This window comes from Marmota flaviventris, chromosome 11 (assembly GCF_047511675.1).
Source record: "Marmota flaviventris isolate mMarFla1 chromosome 11, mMarFla1.hap1, whole genome shotgun sequence".
In the NCBI taxonomy this organism is placed as follows: domain Eukaryota; kingdom Metazoa; phylum Chordata; class Mammalia; order Rodentia; family Sciuridae; genus Marmota; species Marmota flaviventris.
In genome coordinates this window covers 105679488-105694619 of record NC_092508.1, presented here as the reverse complement: position 1 = coordinate 105694619, position 15132 = coordinate 105679488, and the positions used below count along the sequence as shown (strand labels likewise).

The window sequence follows — 15132 nt, the reverse complement described above, 5'->3', positions numbered from 1 at the left end:
TCCTTCTTTCTAAACTGTAATTAATTTTACATGGAGAAAAATAAAATTATAGCATCTTGGTTGTTGCAAAAAGATCACATCTTTTCTCCCAAGGACACATGGCTAAAATGTGTGCTGTTAAAAATATGGTAATAATAGATGGCTCTAAGGAGAACTGGGCTGGGGACAGAAGCCAAAAAAGAATTTTCCCTATAGGCTTTTTTATACTATGAAAATATATTGTTTTCAGCTGGGCACAGTGGCTCACACCTGTAATCCCAGAGACTTGGAGAATCCCAAGTTTGAGGACAGCCTCAGCAACTTAGCAAGATCCTGTCTTGGGGAAAAAAAAGGGATGGGGTGAGGTGGGGTGGGGATAAAGTACCCCTGTGTGCAATTAAAAAAAATACTGTTTTAAAAACAAACAAAAAACAAAACAAAAATACCTTTGCTGCTTCTGACTATAAGGGGAACTGAGAGAAAGGTGGGTAACTCAGTGCAGTCCGGAGCATATGGCAGCAAGTGCCCAGCAGCAGTCACCTGGTTTTGGATGGGCACCCTTTCTATGATGATATTAACTGACCGGCATTGGGCTAGAAGTCATGACCTCTGGCTATTTTGTCTTGTGTGCAAACAAATTAAGCCTCCAGGTACTGGAAGTTACTTTCTTCAAAGAAAAAATAAATGTATGCTGAGAGCTCTCACCTTGGATCAGCTTTGGATTCTATCTTCTCAAGGGCTGCTTGCTCTTTGTCCAGTTTCTCACTGTGACTTTTCAGCTGCAAGAAAAAATGGAGGCAACATTGCTAGGGACTTGGTAGTAGAGGGAAAAGCGTTTCTGTTTTCCTTCCCCTGGCTCACACTTGAATCCCACTTCTGATAGGTGGCCTGAGCCCACTGGATTTGGTTGCTCATTTAGAAGCAAGGTGGACCAGAGAAAGGGGATAGGGGTGAAGAAAAGCATGGAAAGGCCAAATCAGATTTTGATCTTCTGGCAAAAGAAACTTTGGCCATGGCTTCAAAGCAGCATCAAATGGATGGAAAGTTGAATTAATGCTGACAGAAGATGCCTTATGGTAGCAAGGAGGAAAGAAAAAGAGTGGCTAAAAGAGGGAGACCTGGATTTAAATCTCAGAATGCCAGTCTTGCTAGAGTTTTAACAACCTAGTCTATTGAACAGTTTTACTTCCTTTTTCTGAATCAGATGAGGGAAATTTTAAAGCAACTCAGATTTGAATGAATAAAGTGTTCAGTAATATCATACAACAGAACACATCACAGATATTTAAATAGCAAGTAAAGTAGCTTCCAGTGATTTCTAATATCTAGTGTGAGACAGCTAACAGGTACAAAATTATGAGTATGGCAAGCTTCTAGTACGTACAAAGGGATGAATACCTTAAATGTGTGCATATATGAAGAATATACATGACTGCTTTTATAGTCATAATATTTCCTAAAAGATTCAATAGAAATTGGTTATATGGATTGTCAGGAGGGGGTAAATAGATGGCCTGGTTACAGAAATACATTCTGTGCTTTTTGAATTTTGAACCAGGTGAATTATTATTTTTTTTTTTAAAAAAGAAAGTTTCCAAGAGTTCTGGCAGAAAATGGCAGAAGTTGTAGCAACTCTTTCTCGCCCCAATTCCCCCCGCCCCCCGCCAAATCCAGACTCTTATTAGTCCATTTATGGACTAATCTTAATGGACAAGAAATGGCAAGCGGAATGGATAAGAGGTCAGTTGTGTGGAGTCAACAGACACAGAAAGGACCAACTTGCAGGATTGGGTTTCTGTGTTGCAATAGCTAGGTGGGCAAAGCAATAAAGCCTGTCTTCCATAAATATAAGAGGAAGGTACATGAGTCTCAGATGCAGAACAGGGTTTCAGAGTTGGGAACAGTCAGTAGAAATTTCGGGATTTCTCTGATCCTGAATATTAGTTACCACTGGCTGATCCCACCAAATAGAAGGCATCACTCTTCAGAATAACACATGAAGTATGCTTCATAAAACAGATACTGCATCCACAGAAATGGTGAAAGGAAATTTGAACATTAAATATGAGAACATAGCCCATAGTCATCAAACATTAGAAGATAAACCCATAAAAAATGTACAGATTCAATATGTGAATTCCGAATAGAGAAAAAGTTTCAAGACAACCAATGCCCTTAGCGATACAAGAGGATATTGCATGTGTTGAAAAGAATCAACCTTACACATAGAAAATTAAAGTTGTACTAGTGATTGGACAGGTAGACCCAGGCCCATGCTGCAGACAAGAGCCAGCAGTCTCCTGGCCTCTCTGAGGCAGCCATGCACCTCCCAATAGGTGTCACTTGCTGCTGCCACCCCTCTTCTGCCTTTCGTGCCTGCTTCACCATTCCTAAGTATCGCAGAAAGACAAGTCTTCTTGGTTTTCAGTGCCATTAGGTTATCATGGAAGGGAAGGTTTTGCTGAAAAGGTAAAAGCCAGGAACCCTGGCATGAAAGGGTTCAGAGTGCTCACTCTGCCCAGCCCGACTTGAACGGAAGATAATCAGGCACAGAGATGAAGGACATTATTTATTCGTAGGACAACAAATTAAAATTCCTTATTAAGTTGTTAAGCACTAGGTTTTGCCTGGTTTCCCATTTTTCTAGATGGGATTTAATTTTGTCCTACTAGATAGTAAGCTTTCTGAAAGGGCTTTGATTCCAGACAGCCATCATTTGAATGCTGGCATCCTACTGTATAGCCTTTGGCAAGTGATTTAGCCTCTCTATCCTAGTTTCCCCATCTGCAAAACAGGGAAAAGAAGAGTATGCTGTTAGGGTCACTGTGAAGATTTAACGGACAAATACAAGTGATGGGCCCAGCACATGGTGATGCTGGCTGTTATTCTTTGAGGAAAGTAATACTTCCCCTTATTATTGACTTGGGTCAACTCTTTCCGTATTTCTTGCCTAGGAAAAAAGCTCAACCAATGCTTGATTTAGTATTTAGTACAAAAAGGCAGTTTACAACCACTTAGAATTTATATTCTAAGACATGTCTTAAAAACTGATATCAATATGTTTTGCCTTCAGTTTTTTTTCAGATTGTTATACAAAGATTGATCCATGACTTGGCGAACTTCAGGCCAGGGATTCTGCAACATTAAAAAGTAACAGAGCAGCAGGGATTCCACCCCCAGGCACTTTGTATCTTATCTGTTAGGAATGCAGTCACAGAACTGTGTAAAGGAAGCTCAGTTGTCCAAATGCAACACAGCCTCTTTAGAGAAAAGGAAAAAAAAATTTATTCTAATGGCCATCTTCACCCCTGTCCTTTTCAAACATTCAGACAATAACCAAAGAGACCAGTCCTGGTCACAAATGAAAAGCTCTGTCAGATTTACAGCAAGATGGTGAAAAACTGCTGCATATTGCCACAAAAATAAGAATTTTAAATCAGCAGATTTCATGTGAAACTTTAGGAACTGTCTTGATTTCAGAGATGTTGTACATGGTCCCAGCTTCCAAGTGACCCAGACAGCAACAGGTAGAGATGTTACAGTGAGGCCCTCTCAGAGGACAACCACAGTCTCAGCACCAAAGTCACCACAAAGAAAGCTTTTCAGATTCAGATGAAGACAGTCTTCTGTGGAAATACGAGGGACAGAAATATCTAAATGCTCCTCATGACAGAGGTGGCGGCAGAGGCATCTGTTCCTTGCCTGGTTTCCTAGGCAATCACCAGTGGGAGGAGAGCAGCACTGGGATGCTGATGTGAGATGGCGCGCTCCCAGCCTGAACTGGAAAGTGAATCCCACAGCTCAAAGACACCCACACACCTCCTCCCTGACCTGCATCCCCTCTCCTTCCCCATTGCACCTGGGAGACAACTGGTATTCCTGAACAGCAGTTTATATCACTTTGAGGTTCTCTCTTTTAAGAGAGACCTTCTTGCTCTTAAGGATTTCAGTCCTCTGGAGCTGCTTTGTAACTTGTTGCTTGAGGAATAGGGGCCACTGGCTGTGAGAGACCCTGCAAGTTCTTCTCTGTGCCCTCTTGCCTATCTAACCAGCTCTCCTCAAGGAGTCTCTATTGACTCTCAGTTCAGACACCTCTCCTACCAAGACCACTGATGGTTTAGAACACGGCAGTGTGGACAAACTGATGGCATGGGTCACATACACCATGTGTCCTGAGGTGGACTGAACCATAAGGACAGGACTGTACTCCCATTAGGCTGATGAAACACAAGTTCCCCCACAAGTGCTGGATAAAAGTGACTCTTGACAGAGGCCCAAGGAGGAAGAAGGACCTGCTTACCTCTGTTAGGGTTTTCTTTGTTTCATTATATCTGGCTTGTAAGTTGGTATGACTTGATTGCAGCTATAAAGGAAAGATAAAAGATGTTTACTTTCATTTGATCCTTACAGCAATACACATGTGGATACTATCCCCCATTTCATAGATGAGAAAATGGAAGCTCAGAAATATTTAAACTGAGAAAATATAGGAATTTTAGAAGAGTTGCCAGGAACGCATGAAAAAATATCCTTATATTTAATTAGCACCAGGTATGTGTCAGACCCTCTACTAGGTACTCTGCATAAATCCTTACATTCAATGGATAAGATATTATACTTATTTTATAGGCAAGGAAATAAAAACAGAAAGGCTAAGTTACTTAACTAAAGTTCTCAGAGCTGACAAATGATAAAGCCAAGTTTCAAATTCAAGTCTATCTGACTTGTCTATGGCTATAATCAATTCCGATAACCAACCTGCCTACTTACAGACTACAAACTATGTTTCAGCACACAGGATTCCAGAACAGAGTGTAACCAGTTGGCAAATAATGCCAGATAAAAGAAAGGATTCAGGACTTTAATACTTAGAGAAATAAAACTAATTATCTTTACTATTATAAACTTGTATCTTGAAAACGTTAATTCTTTCTTCCTGATTCCTCACTCAGTAGACCAATTACATGGTCAGGGTTATTGCACACACCAGTCTTCTTTAATATCAACTGGAGAATACCAATTTTTGTTCTTTATTAAAAAGTCTTATATGTTAGGTAGTATGTCTGAAAAACAATAGGTTCTTGGTAAACACAGGATCTGAACCAACTGTAAAACAGACACAAAAGTCAGGGAGGATTGGCCTCTCAGCTGAACTGAGAATGAGTCCAGACTGCCATTTGGAACAAGTTTAGCATTCTTTTTCAAGTTCTGGCAGGAAGGAGAAGTAAGTGTTCACCTCTGTGGAGATGTTCCTGTGGGTCTAGAGTAAACTTTAAACTATCCTCTTTCAATAATAAAGAAGTTCCATCCTTCATTCCTGTTCATCCAGAGTCTGTGACAAGTTCCTTTTGAACCAATCACTTTTATGTTCTTATCAATGGCAAGGATCAGGAGTAGAGATGACAGTCTTCACTAAGAACTACTGCAATGTCTAAATAAATGACTGAACACAAACCAAATAACAGCAAACCTATGCATCCTTCTTTCCTTATGATCCAGAGAGTGGGTAAAATCAACACCTTATTTAAAAAAAATGACTGGGCAAGACCAATGAATACGTGAAATTTGCAAGAATAAAAACGAGCAAGCTCAAAATGCCAACTGGTATCCATTTTTGAAAAATCAACTATTATAGGAATTTCTCATCAACTGTTTTACAAAAAGCCATATCCATGCTTATAATCTTCTACTACATGTTATTTGTCTAATAAAGTGTTATTCCCCATGTAACTGAAGCATGTAACAACTTTTTAACATCATATGACTGTTCCCTAGTCAAACTCCCCAGTTTCCTCTTGAAAATATATAAAGGTCTTTCCAAACAGTCACATCTATCACTAAGTATTGCAGAATGCCATCTGTAACAGCTTTCTTAAAAGTGATCCAAATTCTTCCAATTCCCCTGTCATCACAGGCCACCTGGACAACTCCATCAGCTTCCTGATGGTTGGTTTTTCATGAATCCTTTATCACCCCAGTTCAATTAATCTCACAGCAAACAGAATGCTTTTGTAACATTCAAATCAGATCACACTACTGTGCTGCTTCAACCCTTCTGCGGCTCCTTTGATTTTAACATGACCTGGAAGGTCCTGTTTAATCAGACTCTGCTGACCAAGCAGACTCTCCAACCACAAAATCAAAATCAACCAACACTTCCTCCCCCTGGTCTTTGTTCATGTTGCTTTCTAAATCCTCTCCTAAATCCTCCACACACCTCATGCGGAATTTCTGCCCAGTCAATGCCTAGTTATCTTTCCAGACTCAGTCCTCAGTGACCTGGGGCTACGTCAGGTCTTCCTATCAGTCACTCCCTCAGCTCCTTAGCCACCTTCTCCTTCAAGCATTCACTGCAGCTGTACCTATATGATGATAAGTGTGATGGAGGTTTTTTGTCCTGTATAACTCCCCACTGGATCTTTGAGAGCAGAGATCTTAATGTGCTCTTCATCCCCAGGGCTTGGTTCTGTGCTTAGCATACAATTGAGCTCAGTATTTGTGAATGAATGCAGCTCTTGCCCTGGGATCTTGTATAATGGAGCCTGGCAGGCTTTTCCTATAAAGGGCCACACAGTAAATATTTTAGGCTTTCTAAGTCATTTAGTCTCTGCTCTAACTACTCAACTCTGACATGGTAGCTTGAAAGCAGCTACAGAAAATATGTAAGCAAGTGGCTGTTCATATATTCTAATTAAACTTTATTTACAAATGTGTACGTGGCTGGATTGGCCTGAGGGCCACTGTATGTCAAACCCTGTTCTAGAATCTCCTTTGATCAACCTGCTGTGAAGATCTTCACTCTTTCTCCAATTTCTCCTTTGAAAAACAGCTTCATTTATCTGAATGAAATTATAAAGAGAAAACACGAACCTCTTCTAGATGCTTGGTCTTCTGCTGAATCTGCTTATTCAAGGAGATAACTTTCCGACGATGTAGCTGGGAGGTTCCTAATTTTTCTGGACTTTCTTCAGCTGAGAGCTCAGACTGCTGTGGGAAAATATAAACAATTTAATTAGCTTACCTTGGTCCATAATATTAATCCCTGCTCAGTCTGTGTAAGGCACTACTTGGCAGTCAGTCACACCACGCCCATACAGTTACAGGGCCCTCTTCAGAACCTTAGTCCAGAGAGAAGGTCCTGACACAATGCCCCAAATACCTATCAACAGACTGGCAGAGAGAAGCATGGACAAAAACACAGGACCACAGAACTGGCTTTGTTAGTGTAATATAAGCAACAGGGCACCATCAAATCATCTTTTGTACGAGAATAACATGGTCACAGCAGCATCTTCATGGAATCATGAAGAATAATGAATTGGCCAGGCATGGTGGCACATGCCTGTAATCCCAGTGGCTTGGGAGGCTGAGACAGGAGGATCACAAGTTCAAAGCCAGCCTCAGCAATGGTGAGGTGCTAAGCAACTCAGTGAGACTCTGTCTCTACATAAAATACAAAATAGGGCTGGGGATGTGGCTTAGTGGTTGAGTGCCCCTGAGATCAATTCCTAGTACCAAAATAATAATAATAATAATAAAAAATTGATTCACTTTCATCAAAGCAATACAAGCATACGATTAAAAATCCTAATCATTTAGAAACAAACCTCTCAACTCATTTTGCCCAACCATGGGCCCACTCACTTAACTATGCTTTATTCTGTTCCGGTGTTAACAGAGAACAGATCTGAGAGCGGCCAAGTAGGAACTTATGAAATTGTGATAGGGAGGAGATGGAGAAAAGGGACTGAATAAGATACAGAGAATGTTAAGACTGAAGTGGGTAAAGGAGACATTTCTGGATGAAGTGTTGAGGTGAACGTGGTGGCATTTTCCAGGAGAGCAAATGTCTGTCACTGAGAAACCATGCCAAAGAAGGGAGCACCATGGTAGAGTCAGCAAATGCAAACACTTGCTTCAAACCCCTGAAAATCACCAGGAAAAAGAAATAAAAAGGTCTATTGCAACAGCTGCCCTTAAAATACTTTTTGGATTATTATAAAAGCTTTATTAAACAGGAAAATGCCTCTTAACCATATTCCCTTTTTATGTAAAGTACCCTAATTCCAAGTTAAGCACTGACTTGTTGTCCAAGTGCAACAAAACTATTTGGGTACATAACTTTCCCTGCATGTTTTAACAGTAATCATGGGTTGAAGTTTGGAAGCTGTACCCCTGGGAAAAACAGATGGGAAGGGAGGAGGAGAAATGGCATGGTCATAACTGCCATTTGTTTTGGTTAAGGATTTCTCTAAATAATTCAGAAGCATTATTCATAGATGATGAGTTTTGGGGGCTTAACAATTCTGGAAGTGGGAAACAACCAGTGGGATGTGGCAACATCAAAGAGTAAGGAACATCATTTTCTACAAAAGACAGAATACCTAAGCACTTGACATCACAACGCAGTTACCCTGGAAACCTAGGACTTTGGGGAAGTAGAAAGTGTTTCTGAAAATGATTTAAGAGCATAAGAAAAGTAGGGAAAGGAAAGACCATCCCTTTCCTATTTCCAAATCATTTATTAGAAACAGACTTGCAATTAACTAATTGTATCTTCACTTTGATTAGATCACCCTGAACTATGTTATTAATTTGGCTACTTTTGTTTTCTATGTATTTAATATCTTTTTTTCTTACAATTAATTTTGGCATTTGGTTTTAACAGCAATTTAGATTCTCGGACACTGACTTCCAAAGTGTCACTGGCATATACTGAAAGCATTTTACATTACCAGCATTTTACATTACTATTTTGTTTGAAATAATTAATTGCCCATGCACTGGAACTAGCCTGCATGGTATGGCTGTATGTTTGAAGTCAGGTTATTCTAGGGCATCCTGACCTCCCTCCACTGCCTGAGTAATTTTCAGGTGTTATTGAAAAACAAAACAAACAAGAAAACAGTGCTGAGAACCTGACTACCTGGGCAACCGCCCCACTGATTGGAACTACCAATGGAGTGGGCCCACCAAGAGGTCGGCTGCTATTTCATAACATTGAGAGGGGGAAGGTCTCCCTGATCCCACTCTTACAGAACCATAGGAATGGAGAGAAAACTCTGGCAGTACACAGAAAGAATCCTGAAGACTACAAAAACCTCTACATAGCACTTCTATGATACAGTATGTTCCAAGCACACACAGACTTTCAAATACTTTCTCATGGTGCTAAGCAGCAATTCTCATTCTCTGGAGTCTCTTAAATTTGCACTTATAAACAATTAATGCACATACCAGGATACCAAATACCATTTCCATATATGACATTTCTCTAATCCAAGTAAACTAATATGTACATATATTGGCCCACTGCACATAAAAATTTATGAATTCCTCTATTTGCCTTTGAATCTAGACATTCTACTATACAAAATTGCTTTTTCTAATGGGAAATTTTTAGATAAAATAACAGTTAAAATGAAGAAAGTTCTTAAGCTAGTTAGTGAAAAAATGATTACTCTATTTTTCAAAGATACCTTTTATTAAGCAATCTAAATTATTTGTTTCTTTCAAATACCATCCTAAAGCCAAAAGAACTCAGTGTGAAAACAGATACAGGCCCTTCTAGCAGTAGGGCTCATACAACAGTGCATTCATTGAGATTTACAATGAAGAAGAGAACTGAAGACAACCAACCTGAATCTTGAATGACAGCACAGAGTTAGATGGAGAAGGGGGATTTTATATTAAATTCTTGTCAGAAAAAAATTTAAATACTGGGTCATTTTAACTGACTGCTATTTGCTAAATGCAGCATCTGTCAAGGAATGTCAACCAGCTACAAATACATCCTTTGTGTTTACAATGGAGTGAGGGCTCAAGTGCTAATCTGATTTTGTTCAACAATTTCAGATTAAGAATGTATTTTCAAAAGCACAATGTGGATTAAGATGACTTCTGGTGTAGATTCAACATTTTCTAATACTTGACAGATTCACAACCTCTATTCTTCGAGGAAAAATTTAAATGCCATTCATTAGTATTAGTACAGTTCAAAATGGCAAATACCCAAGAAAAACAAAAAATGATTACTCTACCTAAAACTATACACTTTTGTAACTGAAAGAGACTCAAAATGTTATTTCCATATTAACCACCTATTTCTTTGCATTATTATTATTTTTATTTTTTATTTTTGGTGGGACTGGGCCTTGTACATGCTAGGCTAGTGCTCTACAACTGAGCTACATTCCCAGCCCTAACTTTCTTCCCAATACAGGGAACTTTCCTATATCATTCCCCTCTCTCACCAAAATATGTTCTTTAAGCTGAACCAAAAAGAATCTCTATTTCAAAGGGTTCCAGAAGTTCTCTATACCAATAGAGGAACTTCAGAAGTTCCTGGTACCTTGGTTGACCCTTTAATTAGAACAAGTAAATATACTACATAAAATATTAATTTTTTAAAATTAAAAACAAATTTTAAACCTATGAGGTAACAAGAATTTTAAGAAATTACCGAAGTTCAAAAAGTGAGGGAAAGTTGGGGATTCAGGAGGGTATTTGTATCTACTTTTTTTAAACTGAAGGTATTTGCCCAAACTGTGATCTTGAGCTTTGATCTGTACAATTCAGTAACAAATGCCATGCATAAATATTGACATAGGTATGAGATTTTGTAACAACAGATTGTTGTCCCACATTCAGTTCTGCAATCTGAATCCATATACTACCTGAATGGTCTAATAAACCTGCAAGTCCAATAATGCCATAAAACAGAACTATGTATAAAACAAACCTAAGTTGATGTGTTCCCATGTGCTTTGCAGGAGCAAAAAGAGATTCTCCCTGGAATAAAGCTTCAACTCCAGGTTTCAATTTCTACCCATACATTTTCAAGGAATATAGTGGGTTCACAGTCAAAAACAAAACCATAAGACCAAAAGTACATAAGAAGTCAAAACTTCATGAATGAAAGCTAGCAAAAATGGACAACAGGAGTGGGATAACTGGTTCAAATGGTGGTTCCATTCCAAGTTTTCTAAGGAATCTCCATACTGCTTTCCAGATTGGTTGCACCAATTTGCAATTCCACAAGAAATGTAAGAGTGTGTCTTTTCCCCCAATTCGCCAACACTTATTGTTGCATGTATTCTTAATAACTGCCATTCTGACTGGAGTGAGATGAAATCTTAGTTTTGATTTACACTTTTCTAATTGCTAGTTTCTTTCTGGGGTGTCCCAGACCGAAGTGGCTCTTTATATCACTGCAGAGTACCACATTATAATGTACTCATTCAGACTACTGTCAACATCTTGATCTTATTTCTATAGTTAGGTGTATGTTACATCATCAGGAGAATTATTTGTGGGAGCAATGTTTTTTTCTTAGTAAGTTTTGTAAATTTTCCTGTCTACCAATTAAATTATGTCAATATTGCTTCTGATCTTTTGATTCTGAGGATTGTTGCCTGGCAGTCCTCTACTTCATCTTGAAGTTGCATCTTTTAAGAGCAGCTTGGGTAATAAGATGCCAGGTATGGCCCAAGGATGCACATGTAGAAACACAAAGGAAGAACGTCTCCTAGAGAATGTACAAAGCAATATTTGCTAGAGATTTTTTTCATATATTTGTTAATCGATTGTATATCATCTTCTGAGAAGTATCAGTTCAGTTCCTTAGCCCATTTATTAATTGGGTTATTTGTACTCCTTGGATTATACCCAAAGGACTCAAAAACAGCATACTACAGTGACACAACCACTTCAATGTTTACAACAGCATAATTCACAATAGCTAAATCGTGGAACCAATGTTTACAGTATCATAATTCACAATAGCTAAACTGTGAACCAACCCTTCAATAGATGAATGGATAAAGAAACTGTGGTATATGTACACAATGGAATATTATTCAGCATTAAAAGAATAAAATCATGGCATTTGCAGGTAAATGGATGGAGTTGGAGAAATATGCTAAGTGAAGTTAGCCAATCCCCCCAAATCAAAGGCCAAATGTTTTGGTAAGTGTATGCTGATCCATAATGAAGGTGTGGAGCGGGGAGGACGGGATGAATAGAGGAACTCTGGATAGGGCAAAGGGAGGGAGGAGAACGAAGGAGGCATGGGGGTAGAAAAGATGGCAGAGTGAGATGGACATCATTACCCTAGGTACGTGTAAGAAGACACGAATGGTTTGACAGTACTTTGTGTACAACCAGAGAAATAAAAAATTGTGCTCCATATGTGTACTATGAATGGAAATGCATTGTCATGTATATAAACAATCAAATAAATAAAATGAACAACAGAATCAGATCTGCAAAGACTTGATTACATATAAGCAGATATACCCTTTCTTCTCAGAAGCAACAGAGATTAAATCTAATTTTTTAATGTGACAATTCAATTTAAGTATTCATAGCTCTTCCACCCATCCTTTCTATTACAGACTTTTGGTAACTTTGGCTATCTTGGCTGCTATCCTCTGGACATATCCTTATTTGTAATTAACCTGACAGAGTCTGACCACAGAAGATAGACAGGATGTCACCATCGACTTTCCCTGATCTACACTTTGCTCCCGTTAATGAAACTAAATACATAAATGCTCTTTTCAATGTTCTTAACTCCCACTATCGAAATTCAGTGAATTTGAAAACTCATATTTATGAAACTTCAGTGCCGATTTTCAGCCCAATCTATGGCAGTAAGACTAAAAAGACAAACAAGCAGTATGAACAAGCCTAAGATGGTCCCATGATCCCTGCCTCCTACTGTTCACACCTGCCTTTGTGTAATCCCTTCCTCTTCAGCAAAGGTGGGAGCTGCGATTTGTTTCTAGCTAATATGCTATAGCAAAGGTGACAGGAAGTATGGGACTATATTACTGTACACGAGGCTACAATGTCTATCCTGCAAGGAGATGCCCTCCCTCACTGCCTTTGATGAAGAAAATGGGAGGCCCATGTGGTAAGGAGACAAATGCTACAACCACATATACCGGAAGCAGATCCTTCCTCAGTAGAGCCTCACATGAGACTGCAGTCTATGAGTGTAAAATAGAGGACCCTAGCAAGCTGTGGCCAAGTGTTGACCCACTGAAACTGTGAGATGATAAATGTGAGAGATGTTTTAGTTACTACATTTGTGGTTATACCGGTATGCAGCAATAGAAAATCTACCTGGGAATGATAAAGCAGCTCTGACATCTGAGAGCTAGCCTGGTACCATGAGCAGGCCTCATGCTGCTGGAAGCTGGCCTGCACTTGCACTCAGGCTCTGATATTAAATATAAGTAATTTCAAAGAACACCAACACCAAACCAGGCCACTTCATGACTGCCAGCAAGAATCAGGCAGAAACAAGACCTTCTGTAATCACATCTAAACATGGACAAAAACACAAAAATGGTCCAAATGACAAAAACATCCTTTATATACATTATTATAAATTATACCTGCACAGAGAAGGTACTCATGGTAGATTCTGTTTCTGCAAAACAGATCTGTGCCTCTAGATCTAAAAAATGTTGTAAGATCCACTCTTATGGAGATACTTGCTAAGGATGTCCTAGGTGGCAGACTAAGTACTAAGGTGGATTCATTCCTCTCATGTCTTACAGATAAGATTAAGATGCATACTCACAAATGCAACTGTATAGAATCCAACATAGAACAAAGCTCCATTTCCTTGAAGCCTCCCCCAAACCAACCAACACAAATCCAAATCCTACACTAAAGCTTTTAAAATACCGTCTTACTGAGGAGCCCCCACAATACCATTAGTATATGCACTACCTTACCATATTCGGCAATAAACCCACCTGTTCAACCCCAGGTGTGTTCCTAATTGAAGGCAACTAGTCTTTGGATAGAGGCACTGACAAAACAGTAACAAGCAAAAAAATGAGTTAAGCAACAAGAAAAATGCCAAACGTGACTTTATCACAGAACTTGTATGAAAACAGAAGAATAAGCCAATAAAACAATAAAGAGTCCATCTACAAAAATGGAATAAAGTTAAGTGTTTCAAAATGAATACAAGGATATTATTTGACAAACTGTATAAGTGGATAGGAATAACAAAACTGAGATGGATCCACACTTCAGACTAAACAAACTCTACAAATTAAAGAATTAAATAACTTTTAAATGATTAGCTGAAAGGTAATGGACTATTTTATCACATCTATGGAAAAGCAATGAATTTCTCATTTGGGAACAATAACAAAAGAAAAGATTACCTAGTTTATATACAAATTTCTTGAATGTAATGAAAAACAACAAAAAAGATAAAAATTAAGGGCTGGGGCTATAGCTCAGTGGCAGAATACTTTCCACTGAGGCACTGGGTTTGATTCTCGGCACCACATAAAAATAAATAAAGGTATGCTGTCCATCTACAACTACAAAAAAATTCTTCCATCTTCAGTGGTCCAAACAGTCCATGTGTAGCAAGTTAGATAGACATCAAAGTTGGGAATGCTGTGGGGTATGCTGTAAAGCCCCTTTAGGACAGTACTTTATCTTGTCACAAACTTTTAATGCAGCAGAGGAGGAGCCATAACCCAACCATCTAAGTCCCAGAAAATCTTTCAGCAAAAATTTTTGGCTCAGACTTTATAATATTACCTAAAGGCAAACAACTAGAAACAACTTTCAAAATCTAATGATAGTGCTGAGAATGTGATGATCATTATTATCCAAAGTACATGATTGAAGACATGAATTGATGTGAATATACAACCAGAGATATGAAAAATTGTGCTCTACATGTATAATAAGAATTGTAATGCATTCCGCTGTCATATATAAATAAAAAGAAATCAAAAAAGAATTATACCAACTAGATATCATAGAAATAAAACTAATGGGTCAACACCCTTATGCATATTCATAATTTTTCCAAATAACCAAACTCTACTACTTGTTTATTTGGTGATATGTGCCTTTGGTCCCAAACTGATTTTTAAAATTTACTTTGCTGAATTCACTTATGAACTTGCCAGCATGTACGTCTTTTTGTTATTCATATGTGATGTGTGATTTGATGTGCCTGATTTTAGCATTGCATATGCATCTTTAAATAAATGGGACTGGCTCAAGAATATAAAAATAATCTAATGTTAGGAAAATGTTTAGTGAATTGTGTTGTATGATCATATGAGTATCAAAATAAACATGATAGAAACATGTGAAATGTTTCAG

At 38.5% G+C, this 15132-nt stretch overlaps 1 protein-coding gene across 1 annotated transcript in view; it reads right to left on the bottom strand.

Moving 5' to 3' along the window:
* Ccdc93 (CCC complex scaffolding subunit CCDC93) overlaps positions 1 to 15132 on the bottom strand; it is an 81075-nt gene that overhangs the window by 24982 nt on the left and 40961 nt on the right. Inside the window, exons 12-14 of the mRNA XM_027954023.2 lie at positions 6850 to 6966; positions 4280 to 4342; positions 685 to 758 (exon numbers count right to left, since the gene is read on the bottom strand). Of these exons, the coding sequence (XP_027809824.1) occupies positions 685 to 758; positions 4280 to 4342; positions 6850 to 6966 (254 nt within the window). The remainder of the gene's footprint in view (positions 1 to 684; positions 759 to 4279; positions 4343 to 6849; positions 6967 to 15132) is intronic.